We start from the raw sequence: 13739 nt of genomic DNA on the forward strand, positions 1-13739 counted from the left end.
TTCTTAAATAAATGTGCACTTTATGTTTAAGGTGGATTTGATTTTATTTGTTTAATATTTAACAATATTTTAGAAATTACAGTCCTGGAACTCATCTTATTATATGTTGATATGGTGTGGAACCTTATGTGGCAGATGTAAAAGCGAATAAAGAAATAAATATGTAAGAATATAGGTGTGGAGATGCTCCCTAGGACCACAGAGTGAAACTGGGAGCACAGAGTGTTGCCTTGCATGAATACTCAGAACCATAAAGAATCTCTGACAAGGGTCTCCTCCTGTATTTCAAATGTCTCGGTATGTCTGAAGTCTAAGAACACCTGTTTTAAGAAAAACTGTACTTTCTTGTATCACTATAAATTCAGTCCAACTGTACCAGGTTTTTTAAATTATTTTTTAGGTTCAGTACTCTAAAGCCTTAAAATAGCTTAAATGATACTGTTAGATGGCTTGCATACTTAAATACTTGACTTCTGTCAGTCATTTTGAATGTTATTCTATTCTGATTGTAATTTACGGAAAACAATACCAAAAAACCTGCAAAATATAGCCTTTCAAGATGAATGGCTTGAAACGTATAAGAATGGTTCATAGGTAAGTCCAATATTGGTAAGTCTTCATTTTTCTCAATTTAGGATGGGAGATTGTAACCTCAGTAAGTCATGCATTTTTCCCTTTCGTGAGTAGTCCCATCTTTTCTGTACATAAAAACCTTGTTTTGATTTTCTGATGGAGGTATTTTCATTTTTAGACATGATTCTTACAGTTGCATGATTTGCTCCATGAATACCTGATAGACAGCTGTCAGTCAAAGGCCACTAGAGTCTTGTTATTGCTCCAGAAACAGCTCCATTTCAGAGTTTTTTTTCCTCTACAAAGGGTAAAAGGGGTGCAAGGTCAGCATTACTTTCTTTTGAATATTGAAAAACAATACCACTTATTAAACCATCCTCAGTGAATGTATTCTCCAGGTCTTCCATGGATCCAAGACAATGATTTTTTTAACAGTAAACATCTTCACTTCTCATATAGTAGTGTTCTGTTTGGTTTTCAAAGTTGAATGTTAAGTTCATTTTTAAATGAAAATACATCTATGAATGTCAGGAAATCTTTGCTGTTGACGTTTTCCTACATTCCAAAGTCAACGTGTGCACAAAGATGTTTAACATTCTCTACCAAAGTTGTTCATGGAGAGCCTGCTAACAGGAATTAATAGGGATTCACAGGGACATTAATGGTCCAGAGAAATCCCCATCTCTGCCAACTCCTTGCTTTCCTTTGTTGAAAGCCATAGAGTGCTATGCAGTGCTCAGTGCAGTGACAGTGATGCGGCAGGCCTCTTCAGGGGCCCATTGATTGGTACTGAGAAAGGCTGGTCTAGTCACCTGGTGCCAAAGCAGTGTGTAGTGCAGTTAAAACCACCCTCATTTGCACAGCGGCCTGTGGAGACAGTTCAGCCAGATGCTGTTCTGCAGACCACAAATAATATATGAGGCTGAGAGATATGCACTTGCTTGTATAGATTTTAACTGACAGATTTTAATTGCTTTCAAAATAAAGGGTCTCAAGCTAATGTTATTTTTGCTGTTGTGCACCCGTGGCTTGGCAGACCAGGTTTAAAAGCAGCAATATTGGAGACTTTAGGCTAAGAGTAAAGAAGAAATGACAAATGATGCACACTAACACTTGTATTATTACTGTGCCCCGTGGTTTTGTGTGCATTTAAATGGAATATAATGGTGCATCCATGGTGGCACTTCGTGGACAGCCCTCTCCAAGGAGAGCCTGTCACGTGTCCTGCCAGACAGCTCCAACTGACAGATGTCTTCCAGGACTTTTGAGACACAAGCACAAAGCCACACTAGCAATACCTACCTCAGGGCCACCGAGCACACAGGTCACTACATACACCTCCATGAAGCCAGAGGTCAAATGTGCAACACACCAATTCACTCTTACAGATGTGTTCAGGTGGTGTTGGAGGTAGCCACATGAAGAGGGCCTTCATGTTTTCATGATTTAATTGTATTAGTGTGTTTATTTAATGGGGAAGTTTAGAATTACTTTTTTACTATTTTTTACACTTGATGCATTGTACCCTGATTTAGCTGTAGGCCAGTTTTCACCGGCAGTCCTTGAGCAGTTGCCACTTCAGGTAAGAGATTTTAGACTACATTTCTCAGAACCACCTGACCTTCTCAGAATGGAACTGTGTCCTTGAACCTGCAATGATGCAAGCACTCACCCTGGCGCATGTTCTCTTGGCCCTGCAGTTATATGCACAAGACCTGTGTCCCACATACTGTCAAGCCTGCAAATTAGCCATAGAAAGAATAAAAGAATAGAAAAAATAAATAAGGCCTGTGCCTCTCTGAGGTGTGGCACATGAACTGAAACTCATGTTGAGAAGTAACGTTTTCTGTCTGGGATTGCCATTTCAGAGATCATTCTTTGGGCTTATAGGTTTTGCTCTAAACCATACACTAGTAGAAAAAAGAGATGGAACAGTAGGTACCTCTACTGTTCCACGTCTTTTCTTTCTTACTGTCCAAAGGCAAGTAAACACCACACACCGATTTGAAATTCTTTCGGCTTTTCTGTTGTGTTTCAAGCGGTTTATAATGGAATGTCACACCACAACTAAGCATGCACCGAGTGAGGAGGAGACGGTCAAAGCACTAAGCGAGACTTGGGGACTAGAAAGCTGGAAATTCAATTTGAGCTGAGCTGAAATAGAACAGGATCCAGTTTCCTGAGGAGCAAGGCTCGCACAATTAATTGCTGAACATCACATTTTCCTCATGTTTGCGCTGTAAGCAGTGCATGAATTGGAATATGGGGGAGGGGGGAGGGGGGGTGGTGAGGATGTAATCAGGTATGTCAAAAGTAGATACATACAGGAAATATGAAGCATGCCAATGAGGCTTGGACTGGGGCCCCTGGTCCTTGATGCACAACATAGGACTGACTGAAGCTTGCTGGTTTGGAATGTACACTGTCCTAGTAGAATGTATAACCATAGAAGAGCTACTTGCATTTTATAGACATATATATATATATATACACACACACACACACACACATATATCCACAAAATAAATGTACTGTGTGTGTGTGTGTGTGTGTGTGTGTGTATATATATATATATATATATACACACACATATCTTTTTACTATTTGTGTGACTGTTGGGCTCCTATGTCCCTTTGTTTACATTTTTGTTTCTCTTATTTCAACTCCACAAAGGTGGAGTCTTTTGTGCGAGGGTCTCTTCCTTCATGCTGTAAATATTGTTCCTTACAGTTCGACTGTAGGTGAAAGCTGCCCAGACCCTCTGCACTACATGTCTCGCAGCTTTAACATCATGTTGCATTAAACAAACACAATACCAAGGAAAGTTCCTACTGAGATTTTAGTTTGAAGTATAAAGAGTAAAATCAAATGTAAAATGGTGATTGTGCACTACTAGAAGCTGATTGAAACCACTGCATTAGATGTTTGCTAGTTCTGTGTTATGAAATTTAATAAATCACCATGGTGATTTGTTTGTCACTGTATCTGCCATAATTTATGCCTGAGAATAAAGTACTGAATCGCTTATGTGTCAACCTTTTCTTAAAATGAGATAATAAATGCATAATGTTACTTCTTTTTGCCTTCTGGTGTCTTTATGGTGGTGTTTTGACACTGGGTACATGTAAGCTGTAGATGGTCTACAGTTATATGTGTGGGGTCAGGAGCAGGTCTGTGTTTGACACTGAGGAACAGAGGTGTTTGGGTATACACATCTGCCAGTTACAGCAAGTTGTGAGGACTGCATGTGAGGACTGAATGACAGCAGGGCTATTATTTGTCACCTTTTGTATCTGTAAACTGTCAGTCCTGCCCCACTGCTTACAGTAACCTGCTTGCTAAACATTTGTTGGGTGAGCTGTAGTTACCCTAAAAGATAATCACTGGAACATCAACTCTGACTCCTGTAGCTACAGCTTATGGATGACAGTGCAAACCTGACCCTATGCAGGTATATGGCTTAGCAGCATACACAGCCGTCACTTGACATCATTAGCAGAGGCTCACAACCATGGTGAGGGAGCAAGCACTAGAGTTTGCCAGTGGGCCAGTGACCTGGTCTTGGGGAACAAAAGGAATCTGGGGCCCCATTTAGAAAACGTTCTTACGCACAAGGCTACGCTCAAATCCACGCCAAAGTTCAGATTTATAAAAAACGGTCTTTGACGTGGAAAAGTACTTAGCTCCACGTCAGGTTCCAACTTGGCATACGCACGTTTACTTGTAGCAATGTTACTTCAGGTATTCGGAAATCTAAGAGCGCCAACCAGGGTTTCCGCTAGGATTTTTTCTTGCTGGTCCGGTGTCACGAAAGAATTTATTTTACCGGACAAATTCGAAACTTACCGGTCACGTTTCAGTAACAGTCTATGTTACAAACGCAAATATAATGTATACCTAGGTTGACGAAAGAATGACAACGACCTCAAATCAGTTTGACGATTTAATGAACAGTAACGATTGAGCAAAAGCTCAACATTAGCCGCTAAAATGTAAGATACGTTTTGTATGAGCATTATTTCCGGACATTTTGACCGGCAAGTTTTTTTAATTCATCTTTTTTTTTTTATGAATTCTACCAGCCAAAAACTGGTAATTGCCAGCTAACGGAAACCCTGGCGCCAACATGTCGTCTGCTGGCCAGTTGTTTCCTCCTCCTCATTATCATTATTATTATTATTATTATTATTAGTAGTAGTAGTAGTAGTAGTAGTAAGTAGTGGTGGTGGTGGTAGAAGATGATGCTGTTGTTGTTGTATTGCCAGATTGAACACATTGCTTAGGCTACACGAAGGCTAATGTTTGTGCAATAAAGTTATCAATTAATTAAAACAACATAAGCTAGGCTACTTGTGGAAAACAAAACAACCCCTATTAGCATAATTGACACATCCGTGAAGGACATTTATTTAATATACACATTATGGTTACACACGTGTAAAACATTTCGGTCGATCGGCTATAAAATGTCCAATAATGCAGTGGTTTGCAAGACGAAGAATGGCAGCATTGGCACTTGTCGAAGATACCGCCAACCCGGCAATAGGAATGGAACGAGTTTTTACAGATCGGGAAGACGCCTTTGCGCATGATGACGCGTGGCTGATAAGCAGGTATCATTTGCCGAGAGCTACGCTGTTAGAATTTTGTGCCCGGATGGCACGTACTTAGTTTTAGTGGTAACGTCACTGGAAAGGCTCCCAAACAGCGTCCCTGCAAGCATCTCCGCCTCCGCCAACAGGACCTCGATTTAGGACTCGCTAATTTTTTTTTTTCTTGCAGGTCGCCGTTATCAAGTAGAGGATTTGGGTTTTGATTCGAGCTCCTTTATATGCTAATGAAATTAATTAGGGGGCGTTTACAAGGCGGGGATCTAAAACCATTCAGCTGCGCACAATTTGAAGATCATTTTGTGATTTATAGATTTTCACATCTCGGAGAGTGGCGTACGCACGTTTTTTGTGCGTACGTTCATTTTCTCTGAATCACACGTGCGCACATTTCAGAAATAATCTTAGATCAAATGTAGGATCGTTTCTACACAACTTTTTTTTTTTTTTATAAATGAGGCCCCTGGACCTTGTGATGTCATCAGTTCCACAGACAGCACCTTCTGGTTGGTGCCCTTGTGAGTTAGAGGAGCTGTCCATTTAGTAATTTGAGAAACAGTCAGACAGCGGTGCGCTTGACAGGAGCCGCAATGCAAGACGGCCAAGCTGTTTCCAGAATGCTTACATGTGGGAAAGCAATCTGGAGCAACTGGAGTAAATAGGGCTCCGCCGAGTGAGTTCAGCCCTATTTTGGCCAGGAGTGACAGAGAGGATGCAATCCTTCTCCTTGCCTCAGCCCAGCGGGTGGTGTACACTTGGACCGTGGTTGCCATGAACCCATCCGCTCCTCCTCCGCTCCAATTTAGCAACTCAACCTCTGTGTGCATTCCCCCCCACACCCTGCGCCTGCCACATGCTGAGCTGTGGGTATTTTTAGCTGTGTGAGAAGCACACCGGGTGTAGGATTGTGTAATGCTGACACCCGCCACTTTTTGCCGGCTGTAGCAGGTTTCCCACAGCTCCCGCAGGCATGCGTCTGGGGTGATAATTTTATGGGCTTTTTACCAAGCAGGCCCGCCTTCCGAAGGACAGAGCAGGGGTACAGCAGGAGGGCGGGGCCAGCTATGTGACCAGAGAGGGGAAGGGAGGGCTGTGTTCACATGGTTACCTAGCTTTCTGGGATCGGCACACTCCAAATATTTGAATTTTTTTTAGCTCACTGAAGGTTTGCACTGCAGAGTGTAAGAAAACTATAAAGTGTATCTTTCTGGATCTTTACTAATTTCATGGGAATATCTGAAATAGTTAACTGCTTTTTCGTCCATATCCATATCCACTGGTTCAAATTACATTAGGTGAAGAAATCATTAAAAACATACTCTGACTTTTTTCCCCCCACAAAGAATTGCCATACGTAAAAATCCATACTTACTGTACATTGAACAACTTCTTGAGCTTGACTGCACCAATGATTTGAAGGTTATCCTTAAGTTAGCGCAGGCAGAAAATATTAGAGGCAAAAGATAATACTATCCTGCTACAGCAGCAGTGTGAAGATGTGGCCCGAACAAGGGGGAATAGAGGTTATGAACTGGGCAAGTGCCTCAAGAACCTCTGGAACCAAACTGAGGAACTTGAGCAGAAGATTCTGGGAGATCTGGACTGAGCTGTTGGACATTTCCAGACCTCCTTGAAAACATACCAAGAAGATGGGCAGCAATATATTAAACTTGGGGGGATCTCTTAGATGGCAGCTAATGTTTGTTGCTCTGTATTTTACATTCTGCACCATTGTCTTCCACTTTTCCATGATCAAAAGATCTTTCAGCTGCGTAATTCTTAATTACTATCAGTACGTAGATAGATGCTGCTCCAGGGCTGCTGGTTGTTTTCAACTTCACATCAGAAAGGACTCAATCCCCCTTGATAGAAATGTGTTCCACTGCATAGCACCCTCAATGCAGAAAACTGCAGTGGCTACTACTCCTGGCCTACATGCCTGAAAGCATGAGGGCATTGTAGTCATACTGTGCATTTTACAAAGAAATAATTAAACTAAGACTGTAGTCTAGTTCATAACATCACACACATTAATGTTACAGTGCTACAGTTTTAAAGTATTCTGTAGAAGTGTGTCTGTTACCACAAATAATCCCCCCCCCTCCGTAGATGCTGCTGCGTTACTGTTTACCGTGTCTGATTAGAAGCCATAGTCTTCAGGTGACTATTCAGAGTGTGAGGACACCCAGACTGGCCTGTGAGCATGACTGTGCATGCGCACGCACACAAGCCAGAAAAACAGTTCTGCTTCTGCATCACTGCGGCTCATTAGTGCTCGACTGGTTCTTCCTCTGCCAGTTACCATGGTTTCTCTTCTTCCTCCTTGGGCTTCCTCTATTGTGCTTTCTCCGGTTTTTGTGCGCTGTCCTTTCTCTTGGAGCCGACAAAGTTCATTGGGCTCCTGAGAGTTATGGCCCCCCATTCACCAGCCTGGGCTCTTGGAAAGTAAAGAGAAAGAGCTATGAGGCCAAGCACAAAAGGGGGTTGGGGGGGGGGTGGAGCTCGGCGTGAGGACCAGCTCTGGGGCCCTCTCAGGTAGCACAAACCCAGGCTTCAAAGGAATACTGCACCCACCAGGCAAAGCAGTGGCTGTGTCAGCTAAAGCTCTCTTCATTGAGAGAGAGCATATTTTTTGTTGTTTTTCAGAGATGCAGACACAACAACTTGCAAAGCAAACATGTCTAGACCAGATATTTATATTTGATAACAAGGAAGAAAAACAGAATGAAAATAGATAGCTTTTATCTAGGAGAGGAAGGGAATTGAGGATTTTAATGTGTGCAGAGTGAATGCACTTCCCATCTGAATAATGCAACAGTGGCAAGGACATTTGAGACTCCACTGCGTGCTCCCAGGGACTGTGACATTGTGGGCGAGTGTGACAGTGATGACTTTACAACACCCCCTTTCTCATGACAGTGCTCTGCCTGTGTTGAGAAAATGTTTGGCTACACACATCAGCAAACCATTTTCGTGGAGAGCTCTCCAAGAAACAGCAGCAATGCAAGGATTAATTATCCTTACACAACAGGTCCCAGCATGGTGACCCACTGGCCATCCACAAACAGTCAGCTCCTGTAGCCTAGCTGATACAGCTACACCGTACTCCTGCACATCGGAAGACATTCAGTATATATTAACAGCATGGTTCCAGGACCTATATCCAGATAATCAACAGACAGCCATTGCAGGCTGAGCAGATTGCTGATGCACAGGTCAGTCTGTCACTCAGGGAAAAAGTCACTTGGTCACCACATCTGAAACATTGACACAAGTCTAAAGAAAACCTGCTTGCTCACCCTCATGTGAGAACTGTACTGTTTCTTGGGGTGAGCCTTGGGGACAGACATGCCACCTGGTTTCTTTTTAAACTGTAGAAAAAAAGGCAATTTATTGCAGACAGCGAAAATCCTCAAACAGCTCCCAGTGTCCAGCATAAAGGGGGGGAGACCCAGGGAAGAGATTCCCAAGTTTACATCCACAAACTCCAGGAGAATGTGCACAAGGAAAAAGAATGAGACAAAGGCCAGTTTGTGCTGATAGCTTTTTCCAACTTTATATTTAAATGCATGAGGTATACACAATGCAACCTATACTAGTACAATGTCCACACTTTCATAATGCTTGGATGAAGGTACATTTTGGCATGTAATGGATGAGACAGCGGTTTGACATTTTAAGACAAGCTTTGAGCATAAACATGTCATAATTTGAAACATAGTACATTAGGCAACATTAGTACAGTTACCAAGGAAAGGAGAAATACAAAACAAACATATGCTTCTTATATACAACCCAGTGGAATGAATGCTTTTCTCAGCACGCAAAGGCTCTCCACTAACATCAACAATGACTTCAGCGAGCAAGAACCTATTATAAATATGAAAGACCTCCCCTCCCCCCTATGCAAAGATCTCCCCTCCCCTTTAAGAGAATGGCTGCAGAGAGACCTCCCCTCACGGATATGCCCCCCCAGGATTCAGATTTAGATGCAAACACTCAGCCTCACCCCCCACAGACTCAGCAGTGGGCTTCCTGCTGTCTGATGACCTCGACCTCCAGCTTTTCCCGTCTGGTCTGTAACCCGTCTATCTTCAGGAAGGGTGTGGCTGCTGAACGAGTCTAGCTAAATTAACCTGGCAAGGTGGAACCTACCTCTGGCCTGTCTGTGCTGCAGAACAGCTTATCTCAAAAGTCCAGTCTGAGGAACTTCCCCCAGGCCCACTTAACTTCACCTTGCACACACTCAACACATTCAGAGACCTGGGGGGGGGGGGGGGGGGGGGTGTATCGCTAACAGTCCAAACCAGTGGTCTGGTCATGAATGACCCTCAGAGTCACAACATCAGCAACTGTTGGCTACTTCTGCTCTCTTTGCCTCAGTCATCTCCAAGGTTTTGTCAAACTTTCTGTACCTTCCCCCTCGGTCAACAGTGCCAACCAATCACCTTTGATTCCTTTATCATAAAACTTTACTGGAGCACCACACACTCAACACACACGTAGCCACTCATACCCACACGCACACATCTATCGATATGCATTTATGTAGAAAACAAAAAGGTAGTATTAAACAGAAACAAATTAGAAAAGCCAACAAGTTTGAAAAGGAGGTGTTAGCACTCGTACCTAACTAAATTTCAATTTGAGTTTTGTGCAAGTAGTCTTGAGCAGGACAGTAGAGGGAGTATTTCATGTCCATGAGGACAGTTCAGACAACTTGGACTTCCTACCAGTTAAATATCAGTAGTATAAAGACTCCTGTAAAGTTAAAGCCTTTTTTATTTTAAGTATGTTTTGTTTGGGGTGGTTGTACCCAATGAACATTGTCCTTTTTAAAAACCCCGCTGAGTATTTGCTCTGGTCCCAGGAGTAGGCGGTACCTCTGACCAGTGTTGGGGAGAGGAGGAGGAAGGATGGGGGGGGGGGTCAGTCTCTTGCCCTGGCTCCAAGTTAGGTCGTCTCTTTGCCCTGGGCACCCGTCACAGTCTTGATGGAGCTTAATGTCCTGTTGAACCAGGTCTTCTTCGCTGCTTGGACTTCGTTCAGTGCCAGACCCAGGTGGTGCTCCAGGTCCTACAGGGATATACAGACATAGATGGGATGAAGTGGAGACGGGGTTGGGGGTTGGGTTGGGTTGGGTTGGGTTGGGTTGGGGGGGGGGGGGGGGGGGTGGAATGGAGCACCAGGGCAGCAGTGTGATTGGTTACTGATGTGGGTCAGTGTACAGGGTTTCAAGCGAGACCAAATGGATGAGGTTAAGGAGCAGAACAGTTGGACTGGGTTGGGGGAATGACCCCCCAGCTGTACCTGGATCTTACACTCTGCCTCCACCAGCTGCAGCTTGGTCTGGGCGAGCTCCAGCTCCATCTCTCTCAACTGGTTCTTCAGTGCCTCCTTCTCCTCGTCAGTGTCCTCCTCGCTGCCCTCCTTGTCAGCACTCACTACCTTCAGGCGGCCCTCCTTGTTGAAGAGCACGCTGCACTTCTCACAGCCCTCCACCTTTTGCTGCATAGAGGATCGGACACAGCATGTGGTTATGGACCAGAGTTTTCCTTGTATTAACGACAGGTCCTGCTGCATTCTGACCAGAGGGAGTTAACAACCCCAGACAGCTGCTCTCACCATGTGGGTGCTTTGGGGACGTCCGAGGGAGTCACTTGCTTTGGGTTTCAAAAGGGTGAGGTGGTTTGGATGGGTTCAGAGCTCTCTGTGACAACTACATCTGACCTCCTCTTCTCTGTCTGCTACAGCCACTCCTACTCTCCCATCCACCTCCATTCTTATCCTCTACCCTTCCTCCTCCCCACCACCCATGTTCCTGTTCTTCAGTGAGAGAGCCAGAGCTGTTGTTCTCTCTCAGCACCGAGGCAGAGAGCAAAGACTTTTGTTTAACCTTGTCTGACTCCTTCACATCCCACACATCGGTGCAATATATACAGTGCTGCTGTGAGTCAAGAATTCCCCCTGGGGACAGAGGGGGACAGAGAATGAAGGAAATCAGCTGAAGATGCACTGCACTAATGACCATTGTGCCTCTGATCTAGAGAGCTTGGAGTGGCAGATCAGTGACCCACATCTCTATGGAGGGGCAATCAGACGCTCTTCAGTGTCTCAAGACACCTGTCCAGCTCCCTTGTCTCGCTACGGTGCCACTGGGGATAATGGACGAGGATTCCAGATGGATTCTACCAATAATCATCCTCAACAACCAGCAAGGAGGAGCACTCAGAGCCCACTAGCCTATTCTGAGCTGTCTCCATGCCCCTGGGCTAGGAGACAGTTACTGGATCTCTTGGTCAACTACACCATGAGAGGACAGAATAACACAAGAGAGAATGGTGTGTGGAGAGAAGCCACCCCGGACGAGCCCCAGCAGACCGGTCTTTGGGTTGCGCTCATGTGACAAAGGGGCAGACCAGTGCACTCACCCGGATCTTCTCCAGCTCGCCCTTGTTGGCTGTCTGCTGCCTTTCCAGCCTCTCGCTGAGCTGAGAGCAGATCTGTGGGACAGAGATTTGGGGAGGGGTCAGAACTGTAATCAGAAGCACAGCAGTAAATGTCACACCTCCCAGAGATCAGCAAGGTGACACCACACAGGGTGAACTGAAGCCACCGTGCCTCAGTATCCCCACAGGATCCCTTCGGTCCCTCTCTCAGCCCTGGTTCTGTATAATCCCAGCTCCAAGCCCCTTCTGGACGCAGGCTCCACATCCTCTTACTGTAAGTGCATTAGCGCCACTTCACAGCTGAAGTCATTATAAGATCACTGGCCACACGCTTCCCTTCAAGGCCAGGTGGAAAAATCGATTATAATTAGGCACCCTAACAGAACATTTGATAAATCAACACAAGCAACATTCCATATTGATCACATGCTGACTGTCCCCATCACCACCCCACAATGCTTAAAAGCAAAGCAAAAATAATGTCTTATATGTTTATAACAGAAAACTGCTTTCTATCATTAAAACGAGAACCGGCGCATTTGACATAACGAAAACGCCATGACATATCTCTGAGAGATGAAAATGCATTGCTTTCACGGAATACGACCATGTCACAAATATCCTGCGAATGCTGCTAAGTTACTTTCAGTCTGGGCTTGCCCATAGAGCAACCTCAGCAGGAACGCTCTCATTTGTCTCACTAAAAACAGGACTGCTTTGAGGATGGACCTCCTGTTGCTTAAAGATAAAAGTCAGGTTGCACAGCTCTTTTTCCTTTCTGAGGGCATGGATGTGGGCACTTCTTCTATGGGAGCATTTTGTCATCTTTATCTTTTGCCTGAAAGAGGGAGAACAAATCAGATTTTCTCCTTTTTGCCAGGAGATAGTGCAATAGTGACGGCAAAAACTACTGCAAGACACTTTTAAGGCAACGATCAGCCCCTTGTGGCAGATTTTCCTTACACCGGCTTTCTCTGTCCCCAGAGGCCACCTTGTGGTCCGCCCCCCAACTTCTCTACCTGTCCTTCAGCTCACAGCTCTGCCACGAGTGTTGCTGACAGCCAGACACTGTTCCCAGAACAGAGCAAGAAACCATTATCAGGCACTGCAATAAATCAGGCTGTCAGCAGAACCATTAAAATGTGATCACCAGGGGAGAGGCTGAGACTATTTTTAAAGAAGCATCTTTTCACAGCCATCTGATTTAAGGACAATTCACATCAAGTGCCACATCAAAGCATCTGTGTCTGACATTAGTTACCTTTGCCTGGAACATGCTATTGCTAATTGTAACATTTGCATTATTAGTGCAGAGTGAAAGCTTGGGCGATAAAAATAGCTGCTTTTCTGCTTGTTTTCAAATGTCAGTGTCAGTATGCAAATGTGTATGCATTTATCATTTATAATTTCTTTATTACATTACATGTCCAATCTTAATGATTAGTTGCTTCTCCCAATTTAGCCACCTATGCTAGTATTGGTGGTAATTTTTAGAATTCAGTTTGGCTGAAAAAAAAATCCAGTTTTTGTATTCCTTCCCTCATGTCTTTAGCCACACCCCCCCACCCCCACAAGCGCAACCATCTGATAAACACCTGCATGTAGAAAATGGGCATTTTTCACAGTTTAAGTCCCTTACTGCACCACAGGGAGGTGAATGCCGATTAGAGAATAGGTGCTAGAGGGTGTATTGTAACCCAGGCCACCCCAGCAAAACAGAGTCTTTGATGGATAATGACCAGCCCAGCCCAGCCTCTTTAGGACTTCCAATGCCTGTGAGGAGTGCCTTTAAGATTTTAAACAGTGCAGCATGTGACAGGTTGCAGCTGATTACGTATATGTTCTTGCGTCTTCAACACTAATTTATCATATTATGGTAAAAATTTCAAAAAGTTTTCAAGTCATGTCAGATATAAAAATGTTAAGATTCAAACCGTGTACCAAAAATGCTGCCTGCCACAAACACAGAAAGGCTATACCAGGTATATCGGCACCAGGAACAAGACTTCAGTGGGTTCTTGTGACATGGCTGGCAGACTTGGCTCTGTCTCACAGAGCCCACATATCCATGTTTGTTTCATTGCCTACTTACACATTTCTGGATTGA

The 13739-nt window shown here is 44.2% G+C and overlaps 1 protein-coding gene across 3 annotated transcripts in view; it reads right to left on the bottom strand.

Annotated features, from left to right (window-relative positions):
- Window positions 1–9454: 9454 nt before the first annotated feature.
- LOC118777469 (rab GTPase-activating protein 1) overlaps window positions 9455–13739 on the bottom strand; it is a 111342-nt gene continuing 107057 nt past the window's right edge. For all 3 annotated transcript variants that reach the window (XM_036528405.1, XM_036528404.1, XM_036528403.1), the window contains 3 exons: window positions 11615–11686; window positions 10494–10691; window positions 9455–10259 (listed from right to left, as the gene is read on the bottom strand). In XM_036528405.1, the coding sequence (XP_036384298.1) occupies window positions 10137–10259; window positions 10494–10691; window positions 11615–11686 (393 nt within the window). In that variant the 3' untranslated portion in view covers window positions 9455–10136. The remainder of the gene's footprint in view (window positions 10260–10493; window positions 10692–11614; window positions 11687–13739) is intronic.

Source organism: Megalops cyprinoides, chromosome 5, assembly GCF_013368585.1.
Source record: "Megalops cyprinoides isolate fMegCyp1 chromosome 5, fMegCyp1.pri, whole genome shotgun sequence".
NCBI classification, from domain to species: Eukaryota; Metazoa; Chordata; class Actinopteri; order Elopiformes; family Megalopidae; genus Megalops; species Megalops cyprinoides.